Source organism: Dendropsophus ebraccatus, chromosome 4 (genome assembly GCF_027789765.1).
Source record: "Dendropsophus ebraccatus isolate aDenEbr1 chromosome 4, aDenEbr1.pat, whole genome shotgun sequence".
Classification (NCBI taxonomy): Eukaryota; Metazoa; Chordata; class Amphibia; order Anura; family Hylidae; genus Dendropsophus; species Dendropsophus ebraccatus.
The window spans coordinates 42,280,237-42,305,902 of NC_091457.1; the positions used below are offsets into that span (position 1 = coordinate 42,280,237).

At 42.0% G+C, this 25,666-nt stretch overlaps 1 protein-coding gene across 1 annotated transcript in view; it reads right to left on the bottom strand.

The window, feature by feature from the left end:
* BRSK2 (BR serine/threonine kinase 2) overlaps positions 1–25,666 on the bottom strand; it is a 109,512-nt gene that overhangs the window by 58,293 nt on the left and 25,553 nt on the right. Inside the window, exon 2 of the mRNA XM_069968338.1 lies at positions 17,624–17,718. Within this exon, the coding sequence (XP_069824439.1) occupies positions 17,624–17,629 (6 nt within the window). The 5' untranslated portion in view covers positions 17,630–17,718. The remainder of the gene's footprint in view (positions 1–17,623; positions 17,719–25,666) is intronic.

Sequence of the window (25,666 nt, forward strand, 5' to 3'; positions counted from 1 at the left end):
CAATGCTTTTATTACCTTCCATTGCTCCCAGCACGCCACAGCATGGGGGAATCCCACCAAAGGCTTTTTCATTGTTGGCACTGTGTTAAAACGTCATTCGTGTCACCATGCATGACAGCCAATCACTGACAGGGTGTTGGACAGCGCTCTTTCGTCAGTGATTGTCTGCTGTGCGCGATGACGCATTTGAGTCTGCAGTGAAATTTGCTGCGAGTCCTGGTACTGTGAAGTTCAATGGGGTTACATACTTGCAGCAGAATTTTCATTCCGCTGTGAGTATATGACCCGGCCCTTTTAACCCCCGCAGCCGGCCCCCCGAGCATACATCACCTGCTCGGCACTGCGCGTGCATGAGAGGCGTCTGGCTCCTGTTGGTCCCGCTCAGCCAATCACTGCTGCCGTGCACTGACCGGCTGAGTGGGACCGACTGGAGCTTCACATGCAGCCGCAGTGTCGAGCAGGTAATGTATGCTCCGGGTGGCGGGCTGCGGGGGTGTTAAATTTATGAAAATTCCGCTGCAGGTATGTAACCCCATTGAACTTCACAGTACAAGGATTCACAGTGAATTTTGCTGCAAACTCTCAGCGTGAAATCCGCTGTGAATCCGGTACATGTGAAGCGTCCCTAAGGTGGATATAAGTGCACGAATGAAGCAAAACACATTTATTTTCTTATGGATGTAAATAAAAATTTTAGGATTGTTCAACATATAGATAGAAAAAATAAAATAATCCCAGAGCTGAAGGGGTTAATAGTATATGAATTAAACTGTGGTGGATGTGAAGGGGTTAAAATTGGATGAATTAAAGTGTTGTGGATCTAAAGGGGCTAACAGTGGATGAATTAGATTGTAGTAGATGTGAAGGGGTTAACAGTGGGGGAATTAAACAGTTGTGGATCTGAAGGGGTTAACAGTGGGTGAATGGACCTGAAGGGGTTTAGAGTTTACATTCTTTACATGTAGATGTTCCCCTCTGATCTTCCTGGCACATTCTGAAGCCTGGAACTAACTAGTCCTGGCTATTACCGTAATACATGGTATATAAGAGCACTGCAATTCCTAGTGCTGATAGCGTGACTGCAGTTTTGTGAAGTGCTGATAGCGTGACTGCAGTCTCAATCCTGCAAGTGCCGACTTACTGTTCAGGGGAAAGGACTGAACCATCGGGTCCTGCGAGGGGGCATACACTGCCTGTGCCGCTGTGACAATGTCTGCAGCAGGGGGCCCGGGACTGTCACATTCAGTGTGCCTGTGTGAGTCTGCAGGTGCTGGACTGGGGGCCCACCAGAGGATCCTCCGGTGGCCCAGTCCGACACTGCCTCAGTCCTCTCCCTCCCTCCCTCTCTCTTGGTAGCCGGCATTACCTCTCTTCTTGTTCTTCATCTCTTCTCCCGTCTGTCATATCGTTTCCCCGCCATCAGCACTCTCTCATCAGGCATCTCTCCCGGCCCTAGGCAACAACAGAGCGACACTTCCGCTTCTGTTTGCCCCATCCAATCAGGAACAAGCAATGCTTGGCCCGCGCGGGCTGCTAAGAATTAGAACATCAGTGTAAACAGTGTGCGGGGCAGGAGTGTGGCGCCGGCATCCAGTGAACAAGTGACGGGTGACGTCACTATAAAAGTGTCTGGGAGGTACATGGAGCGGGCAATACATGATGAGGCCAGGCCAGGGATCACAGCGGCTGCTGTCATTTTGGTGCAGGCAGTAGGGAGGTGGCGGGAGCAGAAAAACTTTCGGGGCTAGGCTGAAATCATTCGGGGCTTCAGCCCCGAATGATTGTGCCTAGCGACGCCACTGGTGGAATGACTCCCCATCTAACCTGGACTGTTATTGAAAAGAGGGACACAGGAGGTTATCAAAACAGGAGACGCATGTTATAATTGCAACAAAATTGCACACAGAGACTTAGAAAGGCTTGTTTTTTGCAGGACCAATTGGATTGAAGAAGTAATCCAAGCAGCTCTGCTTCCTAAATAGAAGAGACATAACGGCACAGATGACCCAACTCCCTCTCCAGGCTGTAAAGGACTGGACCGGCAGCCTGGAGAAACAGGTCATGTGATCTGCGCAATCTTCCAATCAGGAAAAAGTTCCCACAACATCTTTTTGGGCCATTTCAGTTCAAATAACAGCTGTCAATTGTACAATAATGGTCGTTATTCTGAAATATCGGCTGTTATTTAAACTCAAATAGCTAAAAAAAAGATGTTGTGGGAACCTAGCCTACTGGTGCAGTTGCAATGGTTAAAGGGGTAGTTCACCCAAATTTTTTTTATTTATTTGTTCGTCAGGAAGTGCCAGAAATTTGTAATTTAGTTCTATTAAAAAAATCTCAAGTCTTCCAGTATTTATATCCTGCAGGAAGGGGTGTATTCTTTCCAGTCTGGAGAGCAGAAGAGGTTTTCAATGGGGATTTTCTCCTGCTCTGGACAGTTCCTGTTACAAATAGAGGTGGGAGAAGAGAGCATAGTGTCAGAATGGAAAGAATACACCACTTCCTGCAGAGCATACAGCAACTGATAAGTAATTTAAGACTTGAGATTTTTTGATAGAAGTAATTTACAAATCTCTTGTACTTTCTGGCACCAGTTGATTTGAAAGAAAAAAAATCACAAAATCTGCACCTTAGTCCAGTGGAAACTCTGCAACAAATCTACACCAAAACTACGAAAACTGTGTAAAAGCTGCACTAGTGGCCGTACTGATAATCCCTTACCAAATATAAGGAGACAAGGAGAAGACATCTCAAACATTTATAATCTCTGGTGTTTCTTTTTTACTTGATTTCTTAGATATCTATATTGCCGTCATTGTGTCACGTCAATGGCGCCGCAGCAACCATGCCAAGAACAGTCCCATTTTCATTTATCACCTGTCCTGCTCTTTGACAGTCCAATCTATTCTTATCCCCTTCCTCAGAATAAAATAATAGGCAGTAGCCTATTCACATATATTGAACTAGTGATTTAAGTGGTGTTACCACGGGTGGTGGCTCACTCCCGAGTCAGGTGCCAATCAAACTTCACTCCCATTTGATTGCTGGTTCTATGTACTGCGGGCAGAATGGGATATGCCAAGTGCAGACTTGCCTCTAATAACAGGCATGTGTACATGAGCTTTCATTGTATGGGTATCCACATGACGGCTATTATGTATAAGATTATATGGTTTTATCACCAAGCTATTCTGGTACTCTCCTCACACTTGCTCCACACCAGGATTTCAATTCCGAAGTGGGTGTACAAATTTGTATTAAGGAACGGATTTCCTGTTACCACGGAAACAAGGGGTCCTGGCCGACCACGCATAAAATACATTGGAAGGCATGTATTTTCGAATTCGTTGAATGAATACACCTGGATACATAGTTTTCTTCATATAATGAAATAATAAACCTAATGGGGTATCAGGGGCGTAGCTAGGATTCACTGGGCCCCATAGCAAGAAATTTTAAGGGGCCCCCCTCCCCTACGCACAACACAAAGCACTGCAGACTACCTTCTGCTTAATCCCTTATGTACTTCAGTGTGTTAGTGACCCAAAGTTTCCTTTCCTTTCTGCACATTTTCCTTTCCTACTTGATTGCTGCATCTGGAGAGCAGAGGTCAGGGGTTATCAGAGCAGTGAAGCAGAGATCTATGTCTTCTGCTTGTTAACCTTTTTTTTTTTGTGTTGCAGCATGTAAGTAGATATTGGGTCACTTACACACTGCAGTACATAAGGGGTTAAGAAGAAGGACACACGCTCTTACCTCCTCCCCCAGGCCCCCCTCCTGCAGGGGCCCCATAGCAACTGCCTACCCTGCCTCTATGGTAGCTACGCCACTGGGGTCTATAAAGAACAGCTGTCCATCAAATGACATATAATAATATCTGCTCCAGTACAGCCATACAATGGAATAGAGCTCATATATTCATCAATGGAATATGCTGAAACAAATACTAAATATTTCAATGAATACTTCAAATATCAAAGTGGTGTCCACTGCTAATTCCAGCTGTCTGAAGGATGCATTATACAGTACTTACAGCTAGATCTGTAATTGAAGAAAGTTCTTGTTGTGTAGTATTATATGAACTTCCAAAAGAGAAAGAAATAGAGAGGGCACTCACCATAAAAATCTTCTTTATTTAGTCCAAAATATAAAATTCATGCAGAGTGTGTAGCAGTCAGCGGGGACGCCGTACAATCATAGAAAGGGTGTGACAGCCGTTTCACGCGCGCATGCGCGCATCATCAGTCTGATGATGCGCGCATGCGCGCGTGAAACGGCTGTCACACCCTTTCTATGATTGTACGGCGTCCCCGCTGACTGCTACACACTCTGCATGAATTTTATATTTTGGACTAAATAAAGAAGATTTTTATGGTGAGTGCCCTCTCTATTTCTTTCTCTTTTGGAAGTTCGTTCTGTGTCTTGTTATTTTTGAGAGGTGCACCCCTGTTTCTTAGGTGCTATCTAGGTGTTGTTCCGTAGTTACCATACCATGTGTTTTGCCGATCATCTGGAGTGAGTAGTTGCCAGCCAGCTATCTCTATTGCCTCGGTAGTATTATATGACAAACTGGACACACATATATATATATATATATATATATATATATATATATATATACATATATATATATATATATATATATATATACATGTATATATATATATATATATATGTGTGTGTGTGTGAATTACAGACACATTCTAAGTTGTTTTTTTTTGGCCCGAATGACCCAGGCTAACAGCATCAAAGTCCGTCCAGGTAACACATATGGCCTACTTATGGGTGCTGAGTGTCCTTGTAATAGGTTTGTTGGAAACTGACCATACATGCACTTGGGGGGAAGAAATCCTCAATCGAAGTATCATATTGGCAGTATTGTATTAGCAAAGACTTCAGAAGAAAAGGATTTAGGGGTAGTGATTTCAGCACTCTTGTCTCCAGTTTAGGTGCAGATTTTGCAACTCTGTTCCATTGAAGTGAATGGAGCTTAAAGGGGTAGTGCGGCGGTAAACAATTATTCACAGAATAACACACATTACAAAGTTATACAACTTTGAATAATTGTTTACCGCCGCACTACCCCTTTAATTGCAAACTACACCTGAACTAAAGTGGTTCTGTCACTGGGAGAAAGTGGCCATGTTTTTGTAGCACTGGATAACCCCTTTAACATGAGTCACCAGTGCAGCCAGGCAGTAGGTATAGGTAATCGTATACTGGGCTGTATAGCTAGAGGTATAACCATTAGGAAGAGGGAGAATGTGATCTCCCTGTATAGATCTATAGTGAGGCTACATCTGGAATACTGTGTCCAGTTCTGGAGACCTCACCTTTCTAAAGATATTGATAACATAGAACAGGTCCAAAGAAAACAGCTACAAAAAAGTCTAAAGACTTAAAGAGTAACTGTCATTTTAAACAACTATGCAGAAAAGTGATTTTAAAAGAGCTTCCTTCTGTACTCGCAATTCTGTTTTGCAGCCTTCCCCTAACTTCTTATCTGTTGCAGAGAAGCAAAGTGAAGTTGGGTTTGTTGTGTTTGTTATAACCTATGGAGGGGGGTGGGACCGAGGGGGATGGGTAAGCAGGAGGAGGCAAGAAACAGCCCTGCAGTTTGCAGTATAGGAGCCAGCACAGCACAACATCTTGCAATCTTACTTTACTAAGTTCCCAGACCAGCACTCTGATCTGTGATTCCAGCATTTTAAGTGCCCAGACAGCTTCCAGACTGCTTGTCTGCTCTTCCTGCTCACTCATCCCCCCTTCTACCATAGATTATAATGGACACAGCAAACCCATCTTCACTTTGCTTCTCTGTAATGTAGACAAATTAAGAATTAAAGGGGGGAAAGGGGGGCTGGAAAACAGACTAGTCAGTACAGACGGAAGCTCTTTTGCCTATTAAAACCTATTACAGGGTTTCTTAAAATCACTTGTACTATTGATTTCAGCAAACTTGTTATAAATAACAGTTACACTTTAAGAATGTTAATCTGGCCAGCATATTGAATGTCAACTGTTCCATCCTTCTCAGGAAGATAAGCCACCACCACAGGAGTCTGGCAGCGGCGTATCGACTAAGCTCAGTGTTCATGTATATAGGGGGATTAGGTGGGATAGCTCTTAGATGAACAAGTGTTTGGCTGATGGCTATCGTAATTGAAACAAAAAAAAATGAGGCTTACATATTTGTCACCTTTTGGACATTTGTGAAATTTATGGCTACCTTTAGAGTATGTTCACACATTGGGGTCAAATCGTGATTTAAATTTGTACAAATTGAAGTTGGAACTGTGTATTTTACTGTGACGCATGCCTTCACCCCTAGAATGATGCAGGCGTTGTACCAATACTTTCTAGTACAGATTTTCTTCTCTGCACTTCCTTGTATATAAATGTTTTAGTTCAATGACTAATTCCATTTTCATGTGTGCCCCGTATGTCCTATGTGCAGCTTAGTTTTTTTAAATTCATGCTGGAAGAAGCTATGTGCGTGTGAATCATGTGTCAAAGTGATAAATGGGTAGAAGCATCTGCCTCTGGAGGGTTGTCCTGTGCTGTACCAGTGACAATAAGGAGATATACTGCAATAGAAATAGGATTATTGGAAAATCGAAACAATAACATTGTTCACAGATTGTGTGGTGGAGTCACTGAGGATTTCACTCCCATACAATGAAGAGGTAGAATCCATGGAGGAAATCCACAAAATGTTCATTTTTCTGTGTTCGCTACATGTGGATTGTGTTTCTGGAACTGTAATTTACTGCAGATTTCAGATGCAACATCAGCACTTGAAATCTGCTATGTCTAAACTCCCCTTATTTGAAGGGGTTGGACACTTTACAGTAAAATAGTTCAGTATACAGTATTAGTAAGTGTACTCACTGTATATACTAACAGCAGCTCTCTTTGTTCTCTATAGAGCTAAAATCAGACTCCCCTTCTCCAGGCTGTTCTGTCCTGCTCTGTGGTGAGTCTGATGGTTGACATAGAGAAGTATGTGACCTTGCCCCGCCCCCAGTGTTCTCCATTGGCAAATACAGGCAGAGTGGTGGACACTGGGGGGTGGAGCATGGTCAAGTGCTCCTCCATGTCGGCCATCTTATGGACAGACTCACCACAGAACAGGACAGCACAGCCTGGAGGAAGGGAGTCTAACTTTAGCTCTATGAGGGGAAATTAGAAAGGAACTGTGTGCTCCCCCCCCCCCCCCACACACACACACACACCTCAAGATCCTGGCGCCCATTAACATATTTATCCAGCTTTTTTAGGATCTCCCAGTTACTTTAATAGGATTGACTGCATGTGCAGCCACTTCTCTGCCAAGCACAAGTAATGGACTATGGATCAGTGGAATAAAGTGGTTGGAGCTACCACTTTATTTTTTTCTAGCATATTTAGTGGATAGGCCATGAATGTGTTGGTGTGGGGACTCCTTTATGATATATTAGAGAAAATGGAGTTGCTCTAAACATCACATTCTATGTAAGCAATGGGTGTTCTCTAGGGGAGAAAACCTGTATAATGTTCCTACAGTGTAATAATAACGGCAAAAAGCGGTCGTCTCTTAAATAGACGGCCGCTCATAATAATCATGATCAATATTAGTGGCAGTCTACGCTACAAGACGTCAACCTTCCACCAATATTATTGCACAGTGGGAACATAGTCATAATGGGCTGTATTACTCTGTAAGAAATTGTAGGCAAGAGGAGATACAATAGGGTTCTATATACTTCTATGGGTGTCATATATAACTTAGAGCTATGGCCTTGCAACGAAAAGGAAATCCTTTGGCTCCAAAATACGTAGATAAAATCATACATTTATTAATGGCATGTTAAAAGATACCATAAAAAAAGACATTGATGTCTACAAATGGCAGGGCCAACACGTTTAGGAGCTAAGCTCCTTAGTCGAGATTTAAGGATTTCCTTTTCATTGCATGTGATTGTTAAAGGGGTACGCCGTTGGAATTTTATTTATTTATTTATTTCAAATCAACTGGTGTCAGAAAGTTATATAAATTTGTAATTTACTTCTATTTAAAATTTTTAAAAAGTCTTCACATACTTATCAGCTGCTGTCCTGCAGGAAGTGGTGTTTTCTTTTCAGTCTAACACGGTGCTCTCTGCTGCCACCTCTGTCCATGTCAGGAGAGGTTTTCTATGTATGTTTTATGTACTGTTTCTAATAAAGATGTGGTTTACTAAACCCTGGTGCTGGAGCACTTTTTGGACATTCTTGAGGGTGTGTTCACATGTTGAGGTTTTTAATAGCATTTACTGAATAAAAAGCCAGGAACAGATCGTAAATGGAGGACATGTTTAAAACTGAATCTTCCCCTTGTTTCAAATTCATTCCTATCTCTGAATTCAATAATTTCAATTAAAAAACCTGAACGTGTGAACACACCCTTAATGGCACCAACGTAGAATGTAGTGCATCACTCACTGTCCCAATATAATTTCCATAGAAATACACATTGGGACCAATGTCATAGGAAACCTGTTAAGCTATGGTGAAATACTAAAGCTGGTTTCGGCTTCAGTCATTGCTTTAGAAAAAGCACTGATTGAAATCTGGGTGAAAACTGATTGAAAACTGATTTATTTCCGCATCGATGTCTATTCCATTGGGATTTGATGTTCAAAACATGAATGTGAGATGATCCTGTTACCTAGATTGCTACTTCAATAGCTTACTATAGTGATGTCTTTGTGACGTGAGTATGAAACCACTGTGCGGTTATGGAAGCCGATGAGTTAACAGCACGACACCTGCCTTTCACATCATTTGGTGCCATCTGCTCCCTACCCCAAAACCATTAAACTTGACTGCTCTATTGGACATCTGCTGCCTCGGCTCACACAAAGCCAGCCTGTCACCTTCACCCTTTGTTTAACTGCTCAAGGCGTTTAACACTGCTTCTGTTCAGGAAAGGTAATACGCCATCCGGGCCAATGCCGCCACGGTTCACAGGCCCTTCTTACCAATTACTTGTAAATGTATGAGCTTCTTGAGAAATAAATAAAACAGGATGATATAAACCAGAGTCGCTTTGTATGTACAGGATAAGAAACACTATACAGTAAAGCAGATGTATGTGATTGCAAAAAGTCATCCTTTTTTTCTGGGGAACGTAGATGGAAACAAAAATGTCCACTATTAGCTCTTTCCTAGAATTCATGGGAAATATACCTGATAAGTCCTTATACGCAACATGTTAACCTTCTCTGCCGCGTTAACACATTTATAATTCTGTCAGGAGTCCCTAGATCAAAGCAGCCCATCTTAGAGTCTGATTACTGGGGCCTTCACCATTGTGAGAATGGGGGGTCCCTTGTACCTTAAGTCAATGTAGTGGCAGTGCATATGCTTGAGCAATGATGCATTCTCTTGTTATATCACTGCCAAAGATAGCTGCATGCTATAGAACGTTGGCCGAGCATATGTGCTGCTGCTCCATTCACTTAGGGAACATATTATCTCCATTCTGATGACTGGTGGGGGTCCCAGTGATCAAACTCCTACCAATTAGATCCTTATTACCTGGTCTGGATCAGACCTAGTTTACTAGAATGGGTACATTTTCTAGGCATGCTCTGCGACCTGTGCAGAAATAATTCAACAGGAGCTTCAGACATTGTGAATAGTGGTAGAGCCTAACTTATCTACAGGTGTCACCTTTCACTGCAATCCTGTCTGTGATGATAAGAAGGACACTGTTGGAAAGTGATCTATACACAACAGGAAGTGTTGTAGCTAAGCAGTCTGAATGAAAACTGCAAGATTTTAGGATTATTTTATTATATAGACAGTAAATTGGAATTTTTTTTAAAAAAAGGAACCAAAAACAATTAAGTTTATAATGTCTCCCCCCCCCCCCTACTCTTGCCACAATGTCATCTGGGCGGAGCTTTGTGGCTGTTGGGCCCCATCTCCTGGCTGGGGGGAGGGCCCAACTGATGTGAAGCCTCGCCTACGTGACACTGTCCACAATTAAATAACATGATTTTAGAGCAGAAACAAGACACAGACAAGTGTTATACAGGTATATATCAAATGTGCAGCATCTAAACGCACATAGAGTAAAGAAGGGGGGGAACGACAATTTCACTTTAAATCTGTTTAACATAAAAATCGATGTAAACAGTAGGTTATTTTCTGATAACACATTGCCTTTAGGGACCCATTCTGATAATACAGCAACCTGTCATTTAAACAACTTGCAGAAATCAATAGTACAAGCAAATATAAGAAAGTCTGTAATAGGTTGTATTAGTCAAAAGAGCTTCCTTCTGTACTCACAAGGCTGTTCCCCTGTAATAAGTTAACTATCAAGAAAAAGCCTTCTACACCACAGTGAAGACCATTTTGCACTGCTCATTATAGTCTATGGAGGGAGGAGGGGCCAAGGGGATGAGAAGAAGCAGGAACAGAAGAGAAGCAGCCTGTGCAATTAACTTTGTGGCCAAAAAGTTGCTGGATTCACATGTTAGATTGCTCAATGCTGGTCTGGGAACTTCTGAAGGTTTTCTACAATGAGATAGGATTGCAGGATGTTGTTTTTAGTGAGTATGTGGTGTACAGGAGGCAGCACAGGGATGAGTCTGCACCCACACTACAGCTAAGTATAGGAAAAGCAGACTGAGCAATGGAGTTTGCAGGGTGGAAATCAGGGAGGAAAATGCCATATACTAGTGACAGAATGGGCAGATGTCTCCCTATATACACACACAGGACAGCTCATCCTGAAAAGTCAACTGAAGTGATTTCATAATGTATTAACTCAAAAGGAGTCATTTATGAAGACCGACGTACTCATTTACCCCAATAACAACGTTGGATTCATTAAGAGGTGCACGCCTCTTAGTGAAACCACCTGAATTGCATTCGGAGAACGGCCGGTGTTACTGAAGATCATCCTGGCCGGTACTGCATTACCGGCCGGTTGATCTTCACTTCTGCTGAATTTGGATGCAGGCGCACTCATGTTCACCCAAATTCACTGCTGCCCACAATGGAGTGTGCGGCTGGAGCTGCACGCTCCATTGTGTGAACTGACAGGTTCTCTGCGGTCGCTATTCAATGAAAACTGACATATACTATGTATATACACTCCGGTCGTGATTCCATAGACGGCAGCACAATGTAAGTTTCATATTAATCATGGCTGTTGTTGTAAATCGGCAACAATAGCCGTGATAAATATGAAACTTACCTAGTGTGAGCATGGCCTTAAGCTGTGTAGCAGCACCAGGCAAAATATATATGAATATAGATATGCCTCTGTATGTAGAGAAACAATTCAGAGGCTACGATGCTTCAGCCACTTTGCTGATCAGTGGAGGTCCCAGAAGTCAGCCGTCCACATCGTATGTAAGTTAATGAAATGCTCATGTTACTCTCCATAGCAGCCTCAAATCCCGCAAGGTGGTTCCAGTTCAGTGCAGATTTTGACACTGCATCAAGTCTTGTCTGAACAAATTGTTTTGCCTTGAAAATCCTGCCTGGCCATTCCATATCCGTACAGACCCTACAAAATAAATATTCCCTGGATGATTTTCAGCAGGGCATTAAGATCCCATGCTTCATTTCTTTCATGATCAAACCATGTTCTGTATACCCTAGAGAAGGGAACCTCCGCAAATCACTAGGATCATTGGCATCTGCTAAACAGCTTTTCCTGCCTTGGTCTTCTTGAACCATGTTACTTCACAGCTAATGTACACTGCATTTGGGCCTGTGGTGAAACCCGACAATTGTCAGAAATCCATCCAGATTCATTTTTGATCATGATCTTGGCGCCACCCTATTACACAGCATGGTAAACTTAAATTAACATTAATACATTTAACCCTTTAAGGACCGTGCTAACTTTCGTTTTTGCGTTTTCGTTTTTTCCTCCATGTGCTTAAAAGGCCATAGCACTTGCATTTTATACCTACAGACCCACATGAGCCCTTATTTTTTGTGTCACTAATTGTACTTCGCAATGACAGGCTGAATTTTTCCATAAAATATGCTGCGAAACCAGAAAAAAATTATACGCGCAGTGAAATTGAAAAAAAAAACGCAATTATTTTTCTTTGGGGGGGCTTCATTTTTACGCCGTGTGTCCTATGGAAAAACTTAGTTATATATGTTCCTCAAGTCATTACGATTAAAACGATATGTAACATGTATAACTTTTATTGTATCTGATGGCCTGTAAAAAATTTAAACCATTGTTAATAAATATACGTTCCTTAAAATCGCTCTATTCCCAGGCTTATAGCGCTTTTATCCTTTGGTCTATGGGGCTGTGTCAGGTGTCATTTTTGCGCCATGATGTGTTCTTTCTATCGGTACCTTGATTGCGCATATACGACTTTTTGATCGCTTTATATTACATTTTTTCTGGATTTGATGCGACCAAAAATGCGCAATTTTGCACTTTGGGATTTTTTTGCGCTCACGCCGTTTACCGTGCGGGATCAGGAATGTGATTAATTAATAGTTCGGGCAATTACGCACGCGGTGATAAAAAACATGTTTATTTATTTATTTTTATTTGTAAAATGGAAAAAGGGGGGTGATTCAGACTTTTATTAGGGGAGGGGATTTTTTATTAATAAAAACACTTTTTTTTAACTTTCCCTTACAGTAATATGAAGCCCCCTGGGGGACTTCTATATACACAGAACTGATGTCCCATTGAGATCAATCCTTTGTATATAATAGAGCAATGATCCATCAGATCGGTGCTCTATTATAATGGTCTCCTGCAGACCATCTGAATAGATTGCCGAGACGGGATCAGCGTCATTCCGACGCCGAGCCCCGGCCGGCTCATTAGAACGGATCTCCCCTCTGCGATCGCATCGCGGGGGGGAGATCCCCCACTGGACACCAGGGAGAGGGGGCACAGCTGCTATTCAAATGCAGCTGTCAGCTTTGACAGCGGCATTTGAATAGTTAATTAGCCGGCCGCATCGATCGGCCGCGCCGGCTAATACACGCAGTCCCTGGCTGCACTTAGCAACCGGGGACCGCGCGCTGCAGAGAGGGCTCACGCCAGGAGCCCTCTCTGTTTACTCTTAACGGCCGCATGATGGGTATACCCGTCATGCGTCGTTAAGAGGTTAATGCCCAAATGGACTGAACAGTCCTGTGCAGAATAACAACTGGTCTGGCAACACTATGCATTCAGTAAGTGGATTAAAGGGGTTGTTCACCAAAAATGTTTTCTTTCAAATCAAATGGTGTCAGAGATTTGTAATTTACTTCTATTTAAAAATCTCCAGTCTTCCAGTACTTATCAGCTGCTGTATGGCCTGCAGGAAGTGATGTATTCTCTCCAGTCTGACACAGTGCTCTCTGCTGCCACCTCTGTCCATGTCAGGAACTGTCCAGGTCAGTAGCAAATTCCCTTAGAAAACCTCTCCTGCTTTTCAGACTGAAAAGAATACCATTTTCCACAGGGCAGCTGATAAGTACTGGAATACTTGAGATTTGTTTAATAGAAGTACATTACTAATCTCTGGCACTTTCTGCCACCAGTTGATTTGAGAGAAAAAATAAACAAAGGTCCATATTTATTAATGATAATTATTTTTAACTATTCGCCTGGAACAGCCCTGTTCGCCTAAAGGGCAGGCAGGGAAACACAGCAAGATTGAGAGGAAATGGGGTTTTATCCTGTCCCTGATTTGACATGATTCACACAGGCTCAGGCGCAAATCATGGTAAAATTCAGTGCATGCGGTCATATGGCAGTTTGATAAATCTAAGCCATAGACTCTATAGATTCCATTTAATTTAATGGGTCTACGATGAGTATGCTATAGTATATGTTGTCATACCCTATTTGTTAATGTATACCCCAAATAGTAAGTTAATGGGGTCTAAGAAGACAAAAACAAATGAATACAAACCTATACAATACATCCATGAAAAAGAATTATTGTTCTTTAAGAGTTTGCTGTTTCTTCCAAAGTTTTTTCTTCTTCTCCCTGAGGATAGTCACTCTTACTATACTGAGGCTGTACCAAGCACACATCTCATTAATCCTATGACATATATGCTCTCACATAGTAGTGCTCTGTTTTGGTACAACAACATATGATCTTTGACGCCAAGTAGGATGGCCTGTGTCTGGGCTCCCATCTGTTCTTACCACGGGAGCCATTAAACAGCAGTGTCAGAGCTGATGTGTGAGCCCCGTACATTCATGTTAATGCCAAGGAGGATTATTGTCAGCTGAGCCCCACACTGCATCCGAACAACATCTCTATCATGTGCGGACTGCTACCAATCACTGCTCTAAGGCCCAGACAAACAAAGGGGCTTATTCCCCTAATGTGCCTGTATAGATGAGCAAAGCCATTACTCAGGGCAGATAAAAGTGTCATTTATCATGTTTGGGCCTCAGCAGCCTGGCAATGGGCAATTCTGCATACAAACATGTAATGCCATGACAGGTCAGGCTTCATGGTGAAAACATCCTCTTTACAAACCACATATTACAAACGATATATTATCTATGAATAACAAACAGTGCTCTGATATACTTCATATGTGGGCTATATATACTGTATACAGTACATATATATGTAATATGGTTATATCCTCTCCTTAGGGGGAGATTTATCAAACATGGTGTAAAGTGAGACTGGCTCAGTTGCCCCTAGCAACCAATAAGATTCCACCTTTTATTCCTCACAAACTCTTAGGAAAATGAAAGGTGGAATCTGATTGGTTGCTAGGGGCAAATGAGCCAGTTTCACTTTACACCATGTTTGATAAATCTCCCCCGGTTCATAACCCTATTACACATACTGTCCACCAACTTTTGGATCACCCTGTATATATGTATGTGTGTATATATATATATATATATATATATATATATATATATATATATAAACATACCTTGCCCTACCCTTCTATGTAGGGGAAAAACCTAGTTTCACTTTGAATGTATTAGCAATGTTTTTCAATGGGAAAAAAAATAATAGGATTCTGTAGTCTGAATATGCCCTTAAGCTGACCCGTACAGACAAAGGGGGACATTTATTAAGTCCGGCGTTTTTTACGCCGGACTTAAAAATGTCTCCGCATCTCCGGCGCTACGGGGATTTATGTAGAGGCGGACTGCCTCTACATAAATCCCGTGCGCTCCGGTGTGCACGGCCGAAAACCTACGCCAGCTGAGGACTGGAGTAGGTTTTCGCCGTATCTTTTGGCGGAACAGATGGTGAATCGCGTGGACTCGGTGGTAAGTGCCGATTTGTGATTATTTTATTCGCAAATCGGCCATTTGCGAATAAAATAATGCGCAAATCGGCACTTTCCGCCGAAAATCATCCGTACGCCGGATAATACATGTCCCCCAAAGCGTACAGGCAAAGAGGTATTACTCATGATACTAATGATTCGCTCCATGGAAAAGCATTTGTATGATGGGTAATATTGTATCATTACATTAGTCCTATTATTTTTCATTGAAGCTCACATATTGCGTTGCCATAGTTTTTCAAGGCTTTTTATTAGTACATGTGAATACAGCCAAAAGCCTCATGCACTGCTTCCTAGAAGCCAATGCGTCTAGGGGATAATAGTCCAGAATAGTGTATGAACTAACAGAGTTCATCAGAAAAATAAGTCTCTGTGCGCCACAAAGGCCTGTAGATGCTTTATACCGAGCCATAATATACTCACATGTGCAGAAAATCTTACAAATTTAAATATTATTTATTGAAATCTCAGTTTATTCTGTGCTAAGGAGTCCAATGGGTGGTCCTAGAAAGCAATATGAGCTGACAATCACAAATAAGGACTTTTCCTAGAGCCCTAACAGGTCAGACTGTATAACTGCTTGATCCACATGATAGGGTTTCTTAAGGATACATTCACACCCCATAAAATAAAGGTAAAATACATCTGTGTTTCTGAGATAAAAATATGGCTGTATTTTCAATATAATATAATAACATGATGCTTCATTGAAGCTGCCCCACCTGCTCCACAATGATAAATAGCCAGAGGAGGCGGCAACCTGAAAACATAGCAGCAGCCGGAGAGCGAGTCGGATGCAGACAGTGTCACAGATCCACCTCGGCGACACTGTCAGCCCGGGATAAGGAATTACGGAAGATGCTGGATCACACGGCATCGCTAAAGGTATGTATGCGATGCTTCTGTGGAAACTGGCGGCACAGATATATGCATATCCATGTTGTGAGTTCCCCTTTAAGTTGTTGTAGCAATGGAAAACATTCTTTTTTACCAGCAGTGAAACAGTGATCCTAAAGTTTAGGTCCCTTCTCTCGTGATAATGGCAAACTGGTCTGGCTATTGCATTTGCTATGTAGAGCGACTAAAGTCTACTGGCTAAACAGAAACCTTTAAGGCAACATATGCACTAAGTCGATTGTAGTATGTGGCCATACATTAAAGTGAATGTACCACCTGTACAACACTTTCCTGATATTTACATTGATAAACCGATGCAGGCGAGGGGATGCTGGGGCCGCACACAGCACCGGTGTATTCCCGGGCACTGGCCGGGGGTGAAGCACTAGAGGCGGGCCAGCCCGCTCCCTGTGGGGGGAAACACCCTCCCCTCTATGACACTGCGTGGTGTCATAGAGGGGACAAGGTGTATTTTTTTTGCGTAAAGTGGCCAGATGTGAATAAATTTATTTGCAAATGGCCGTTTTGCGAATAAATATTCACATCTGGCCATTTCCCGCAAGCTTCACCAGGAGAGTGGGGAGGGAGTGTGGAGGGGGTGGAACGGGGGGGCGCGGACTCTGGGTCTGCTTAATTTGTGATTTTTCTCGCCGAAAAATGATAAGGAAACCTACACACTGGGGCGCACTGGATTTATGTAGAGGCAGTGCGCCTCTACATAAATCAGCGCACTGTCAGTGCTGTCCCCCATTGTAAACAGTGACATAGCTACAGATACTACAAAAGCAGAAATCATAACTGGCCCCTAACTGTGAGGCACATAAGAAACATGTCATTCCAAGTAACAGTGGGAATCACATACATAACATACATTACAAAGTTGTATAACTGTTATGTGTATTATTTTGTGAATAAATGTTTAGCGCCGCACTACCCCTTTAAGCGACTCCAACCTCTGTGTTTTAAAGGACAGAAAGAGCAGCAATGTCAATCAAGTTAAAGGGATAGGCTCTGTTCACACTCACTCTGTTAGTCTTTTGGTCAGTCTTTTTTCAACCAAAATCAGGAGTGGGACTGACAGGGCAAAATTATAATTGAAAGATTTGCACAGTTTCTGTGTTTTCAACCCACTTCTGGTTTTGGTTGAAAAAAGATTGATGGAAATACTATGTATGAACATAGCCATACTCAGTGTATTTACATAAAGCTGCACAATATGATGATGGTAAGTTGGGCTTCATTATATGATGAAAGGTTCTCTGTAAATACATCAATGCAGCATTGCCAGGACATCACATATAGAAGGCATACAAAGTCATTAGTGAGTAGTTGGTGTGAGTAGTCATTAGTGAGTAGTTGGCTTATGTATAGATTTTTCCACTGGGGCCTTTAAGCTAACTACAGTAGATTTTATTTCATGTCCTTCATAAATTACCTTCATTAACACAGACTCACTGAGCTTCTCCCGATTGACAATTTTGATGGCAACCTTTTGACATGTGACACAATGGACTCCGAGTTTCACCAAACCTGTCAGGGAAAATAAAAAAAATATCCATAGTTACAGATGGAAACAAATTTGTGGTTATAAGAAAATGAACAATATTAAGACTTGAAATCAAAGTTTAAAAAACATTTTAAAGAGGTTGGAGCTTCTTTGTTTTGAATACAGCTGTGGGTACGGCCTGTGACTAACGGCTCTATACATTCCTATGGAGCTGCTGGAAAGAGACAAGTAAGCACTTTCCGGCAGCTCCATAGCAATGAATAGAGCCGTTGGTCACGTGCCATACCCGCAGCTGTATTCATAGCAAAGAAGCCAGGGGCCTGATGCAGAGATTGGTGAGGGGTACGGAGGTTGGGATACTCCGCAATTTCTTACTTGTCCCTTATGCACAAAAGTTAATTTTGCCTGGACAGCCTCTTGGAAGTTGGATGCAGCCCTAGGGAGTCTGAGAAAACATGGACACAGCTTATGGCCTATGGCTGTATCCACACTTTCCTGAAATCCCTAGAGCTGCATCCAACTTCTTCAGCTACTGGTATTCAATTGGACACGAGCATGCTCGAGTTGCACTCATCTCTAGTTGGTAGAGTCCATGCCTACTGCAAAAGGGTGCCATAATTCACTCTGAATGGTCCAAACAGTGGAACTTTCTCCATAGAAGTCAATATAAAATTTCACTCGAAAAATGATTTCTTCATTGATGTCAACAGAGCAGTATAACAAGCCTGCAGCCAATATATAAGAGCATAATTCAAAATTTAATCACGAGGGCAATTTTTTAAAACTATTTAATGGATTATTGAAATTCTACAGCATAGCAGTCCAATATGTCTGCATGCACTCTTGTTGATGGATGTTTTGCAGCTGCTCGTGTTCTGGCGCAATGCACGTTTCTGTAGTGTGATGCTTTGCGTCAGCATGTTTAAGCAGAAGCAATGTAAAAAAAGCATCAACCAGGTCTTGCCTTGAAAGGAAACCACTAAGGAAGCACGATTCATGTAAAGCATCATTACTTTATCTCATCATTACTACATGGATTGTAGAAATTTACGTATCACCCGGTGTGAATATCTGATACACGATCTGGAAAATGCTAGTAGAGGCACATTCACCTGCCAGCGGTGGTCATGATATACTATTCAGGACTCACAAGGAGAAATATAATGATAGAGAGTAATCGCATCTCGGTAAGATGAAGCTGGTGGCTGCAGGCACTTCTTCACCTAGGGTCACCAGTGAGGAATGGACTTGTCCTTAGCATCCTCTGCTTTTATTACATTAAACACCTAGACTGTAATCCATAGGTTGGAATATTATTTCAGCATCTCGGTCAATATCTGTCCACATGAGTGATGGGTTAACCAAGGTAATTCTGATTTGCTTGAATGGAAAAATAAGAAATGGCCAATTACACACTGACAATCCCAGTTACTTGGTGCAAAGGAGAGTTGTATTATAAATATATATATATAGCAAAGCTACCCCCTATACAGTATACACAGGCTCCCCCAGGCACACAAAATATAGTCATGGTAGCACTAATTGGCGTGATTTCTCATAATGAAGACTCGGGGGATGGTGTTGGTTGGGGGCTGGGGGGAGTGGCGGAAGCTGTGTGTGGGAGGGGGTCCCATATCGCACTCTTTGAAGTTAGTCACAGGCGGCAGGACAGAAAGTGCTCCTGGGAAAGGAGTGAAGAGAAAGTAGGCCATGGAAATTGAACAAGGAAGAAGAGCAAAGAGAGAAAGACAGGGGTAGAAGATGTGGGGAAGCAGAAAAAGACATTACCCAGGAAGGCCCTAGTAGTGAGAGGGTGACGTGAGGAAGATAAAGGTCTCAGAGGAAGATGGATTGAAAGCTGAGGCAGAGTAAATGTGGGAGCGGGAGGTGGAGAAAGACATCAAGACATCAATATCCATCACATAGATATTATGGTATGGGTACGGGAAAGAGAGGAGAGAGAAAAAGATGGTTCCTAAGGTTGCCTAAAGATTTATAGAACGAAGGAGATAATGAGAAGGAAATATGATGCATGAGACAGAACATGTATAGACCAGTAAAGCGTACAAGGGGCTCCCCTAAAAAAAGAGACCAGATAATTATAATATATCAGGGCAGACGTGACTTTAGAAGAATATCATTGATCTTTCCTTTTTTACCGGTTACCCCCATCTTGAGGCTACCATTCCCATCATGCCTGGACAGCTAAATGGTCATTCAGACATGATGGGAATTATTAGCTGGAGAGCCACAGGTCGGGGGACACCGCTCTTACACTATGCAAAGCCTTCTAGCTGCTGATGGAAATGACAGGCTGCCCAGCATTTGTGTCAGTCTGGAAGCATCGGGGGGTTAATGCAGAAGAAAATCGCTGATCATTCAGTGTGAGAATCTCTCTCCTCCAGATGAAAGAGGAATTGCGTTCCTGGCACTCGGATGATGTCCCCTACAATCACCTGACTTGTCCCCACAGCTGTGAGGATGTAAGAAGCAGCACACGCTCAAAAGGGGGCAGCTGAGGTGATGGCGTACAACATGGCAACTGCAGAGACGTGGGGCCCCCTACTGCGTGCCAAAGCAAGAGCCAAAGCCCTGAATACCTGCCCATCCTATTAAAGGAACATATGCTCACAGCTAGAAAACAAACACTATCTAACAATGAATTGCTAGGACTGCGAGTAGCCAATAAGAATCCTTGGCAAAGACATGGTAAAATGGTCTCTTCACATCAAGTACTGAGCATGTTATTATTACTATCCAGCAACGACTTATAATTGGGAATGTTAAAATAAGATGTCAACAGAAGGAGTCAGACATGAGTCATACTGCGTGCATGGGGGCATATAAGCAAGAAAATACAAGTGTAAGAGATTGCTAGGACTGGATACATTTTACATATCCACTGTGCAAAACGAATGCAGATTTATACATTGTAGACCATCACAATGCAGACGTGTACCTTGTATAATTCACGTGTATGGCTTAAGAAAAGCCTAGCAGAATGACTGATAGAACATGTATTTCCGAGCCGTCATGTGGCCTGAGGTGTACCGGCCCTAAACACTGAATACTCCTATGTCAGTCGGATGATGAGTGATGAAACGCTGATGTAGCCGGATGCTGCGGAGGGTGCCATATAAAGCAGCCCCTGGGACACAGAAGAGGAGGAGGAGAGGAAGTGAGCAATGAAAAAATAATGGAAGATGAGACATGAAAAGTTTCAAGCCAGGAAGGGAAAAAAGGAGCTGTAAAAGGGAATGGAGAGATGAGAGAATCATGAGAGGGGAGGAAATATAAGATGAGAATGGAGAACAGACACAGAAATAACATAAGCAGCAGGTGAAGGCGAGGAGTAGGATGAAGGATAGACTGGAAATATGTATAGTACAATATCATTCTTATAAATGACTTAATAAGATAATATAGATATCATTTTACAAAGGGTAATATGCTCCTCTTATCCTAAAAAGACCAATGAACCTCCTTATACTAAGCATTTGAGATTGTATACAAATGAATATGATCTTAAAGCCAGTGTTGCATTGCTGAGGCCTTGTTGGTTCTGTATAAGGCTGGGTTCACACTAGGTTTTTGCAATCTGTTTTTTGCAAAAAAATGGATGGAAAAACTGATCCATTTGTGTGAATCTGATCTGTTTTTCCCTTTGACTTCCACTATAAAGAAAGGATCAAAATGCATTCCTTTTTTTTAACGTACACAAAAATAAGGTTAAGTACGTTTTTGTCTATGCAAAAAAAAAATCATGCATTTTCATCTGTTTTTTTTTTTATAATGAAAGTTAACAGACAAATGCATCAATTTTCCATCCGTTATTTTACAAAAACGGATTGCAAAAATGGATTACCATAACTGTACAGGTTATCTACCATAAGGGTGCCTTCACATGTACCAATTTCGTAGCAGATTTCATGCTGCAAGTTTCGCAGCGAAATCTGCTGTGATACTCGGTACCATTATAGCCTATGGTTCTAAATTCCGCTGTGAGAATGTAGTGACAGCCATGTTTAACTAATTAGCTGCCATGCCGGTAAAAATAATAAACATCTGATGCTTACCTGCCCGCACAGGTTTTCTGGGGGGCAATGTACATAGGTTTTCATTATAATGAGGGCTTTAACTAGCAAACTACAGGGTCTTCTTTGTCTGGTCTCCCTGAGGTCAGTGATCATTTTACCGTAATGGTCTACTAGGATTTGCTCCTGAATCCTACTTCACACTGATGAGGGGCAACACTCCGAAACAGCTGTCTGTGGATGGATACCTGGCTTTGGTATTTCCCTTGCCATATCCTTAGTCTCGTAATTAAGTTGGATATTGTAAAAGAGGGCCACTTAATATGGCGGTTTTGGTGGTCATCCTTCCCTGGAAGGATATCTGGCTATTCACATGTTTTCCCATGTATTCTCCTACTTGCGACTCTGAGGACTTTTTTTTGGCAGTTTATAGTTACTAGATGGACATGACTGTTTTGACAAACCCTGTTTAAGCTAAACCTTGATTTTCTATATGTGTCAAGGGCAGAAATGTAGCACAAGTCTGGAGCTGTCTCGCTTCTACTGAAAGACAGTCAAAGAATAAAGTGTCTCCTTGGCACATATAGCTGCCACTGATAAAAATAGACAAATATCACATTAATATTTAGCACAAAGATTCTGAGGATACAGGCCTGGAGCTACGGCTTATTCATTAATCCCTTTTTGGGTGTAAGAAACATTCAAGAAGTTTTCGGTAAGATAAGTACTGGATACGTTATCATAAGGAACATTTCACCACAGTAGAAACATCTAAAAGATTCCAATATGTCAAACACCCCGGACGCAGCATTGCAGCAAAGTACTTCTTTATCATATCATCAGGAGCTTGTCCAATTCAGAAAACCCATTTTCATATATACGGCTAGGCAATTCAGGGTTTATGGAGGGGGGGTCTTCTGTTCAGGATGCGCTCTCTTGGCCATAGTGGACTCTTTCGTGCTCTGGAGGACCTGCCTTGCCCAGCTTTACACTGACCACTAATAGATTTGAATGGGCAGTGTGTAATTCTTTATATGCCCTGTGGTGGCACTGCAGGGAAACTGAACATTTACTGTTTTCACACAGATTACAGCTGATCACTAAAACTCAGATCAGGGCACCTTATTATTGTCAATATAGCTTTCTAATGGCCCTTTTACATGGGCCGAGTATCCCGGAAGAGCTCATTCACCCGATAATTGCCTGCTATAACACACTCCCCGGACGATCTAAAGTTCATAGGTGATGGCGGCGGTCTGCTGCTGCCGCTCCTATTACATGGAGCAATGGCAGCAGATCGTTGCTAAATCGATTGTTGTAAAGGCACTGCAAGAGAAGACCGATCTCACTGATTGTCGCTGATCTGCAGTTGCACATCAGGCTATGTAAAAAGAGCCCTAACAAGTAGGGATTTACCAAAGTGGAGAACCCTTTTAAATGAATATAATGAATCCTGGTTCGTAAATTGAATGAGACTACAGTAAAGACTAAGAGCCCTATAAAACAGACAGATTTATATGACAGATCATTGAAGCCAAAGCCAGGAACAGACTATAAACAGAGAACAGGGGAAAATCAATAGATCATTCGGATTTGGAATAGCAGGCAACGATTAAATGACCAACGAGAAATCGTTAATCGTTTGATAGAATCTGGACCTATTTTCATCGTTGATCGTTCACAAATCGTTCGCACATTGTTCGGTATATTAACCGAACCAGGAAAAGGACGAGCCCAAGAACGGCTATAATGTAACGATCATCGGCCTGTGTAATAGGGTGAACGATCTAAGATCATTTGTCATAGCGGTCATTTGAGATCGTTTATCGTTAATTGCCGAAAAATCGTCCAGTGTAATACCACTCTAAGATTTCTCCTCTTTTCAAATCCATTCCTGGCTTTGGTCTTAAGCTGCAGCCAGACTGTCTCGCTTTTACTGAAAGACAGTCAAAGAGTAAAGGTGGCCATATACCTTGCGAAGTTTAAATGAGCGTTCCTGTGTTCTACATGGGGAGGTTTAAACTGCAGCAAAACAGCTCTGGCTGTGGTTTATCTCTCCCAGAACAAAGGGGTTGGACAGTGATTTTCCGTTACACCTGATCACAATTTTTACCAACATCATCAGTGGGGAGAACCTACAGAGGCAGATGAGTTGGAGATGTGGAGTGGATTTGTGGAAGGATAGGTGGCAATAACATTGTGACAAGTGCTCCTATAGATTTCACTTTAGGAAATCCAGCATCAAAACAACCGGAATGGCTCAGAAAAGCTTTCACAGAGGACAAGTCAAGGACATTAGTGTTTTTTTTCTGCCATTTGTTTTTATTTTGGTGGCTATGCCCTTTGAGTTGCTCACACAAGGTGTCTTGTATACTGTTATATCTAGGTGTTGTTTCGCTTTAGCTGCTTTAGTATGCACTGTGGAATACTGAATGGTAGGATGACGCTAGGCACCATGGCCTGCTTGTTAAATATACACAAGTAGACAAACCAATGAGGCAAATGCAATTTCCCTTTCTTGCCTATGGCAAAATACACCTATAAAAGGATCTCATCGTCTAAAATTCCCAGATCTATGGACCACAGGCTTAAGAAACTCTTTGATTTACTGTGCTGATGAAATACAAGCGTTTACTTGGCTTCAACATCTGAGTGACTGGATCTTATTTCTATAATTGCCTCCCAGGGTTACCTGTACCTATATAGTATATACAGTATATAGTCTTTCATCACATGTTTCATACATGCTTGGGGTTTACAGGGCCCCAATGCAAAATCACTCTCTCCTATATACGTCAGTGGTAATGCTTATTATTTATCAGGATTCAACATGAAACTGGGATCTCTATTGATCATCTATAGAGCTGTGTATTCTATTTCAGGTGCAGCGCCTCAGAAGCTGCTGAATGTGCCTGTCAGGATCACATTAAAGGGAACCTGTCACCAACATTTACCTACCTAAACTACAGTCACCCATTAGTAGCAGCGCCTCCAAGTGATACAGCAACCTCTTCCCTTTTCTGCAAACCTGTGGTATACCTGCACAATCCACATCTGATCTTTTCCTGTCTTGCATGTAAAATAGATACAGCTGTCTGTCAAAGGGTTCTTTTACATGGCTTACACAGGGTTATTCAAGGACGCAAATGAGTGCACAATTAACTGAGAGGTCAGCACGAACAATCCCTGTATCGTTCATGGGGCCATGAACTTAAAGGAGCTGTTTACCAAATGTTTTCCCTTTCATATCAACTAAAGCCAGAAACTGCCAGAGATTTGTAATTTATTTCTATAAAAAAGTATCAGCTGCTGTATGTTCTGCAGTAAGTGGCATTCTTTCTGAAGATCAGAAAAGGTTTTCTGGGGATTTGGTACAGCTCTAGACAGTTCCTGACATGGTCAGAGGTTGCACCAAAGAGCACCATGTCACACTGGAGAGAATACACCATTTCCTGCAGGACATATAGCAGCTGATAAGTACTGGAAGACTGGTGATTTTTTAAAGAGAAGTAAATTACAAATCTCTGCCAATTTCTGGCATCAGTTAATATGAAAGAGAAAAAAAATTGGTAAACAACCCCTTAACCCTTAGAGGACCCAGCCAATTTAAATTTTTGTGTTTTTTGCGCCACTAATTGTACTTTGCAATGACAGGCTGAATTTTTTCATGCACCATGATGTGTTCTTTCTATTGGTACCTTGATTGCGCATATGCGACTTTTTGATCGCTTTTTATTACAATTTTTCTGGATTTAATGTGACCAAAAATGCCTTACGCCATTTACCGTGCGAGATCGGGAATGTGATAAGTTAATAGTTCAGGTGATTATGCACGCGGCGATACCAAACATGTTTGTTTACTTATTTTTATTTATAACATGGGAAAAGGGGGGTGATTCTGACTTTTATTAGGGGAGTGGGCTTTTTATTAATAATA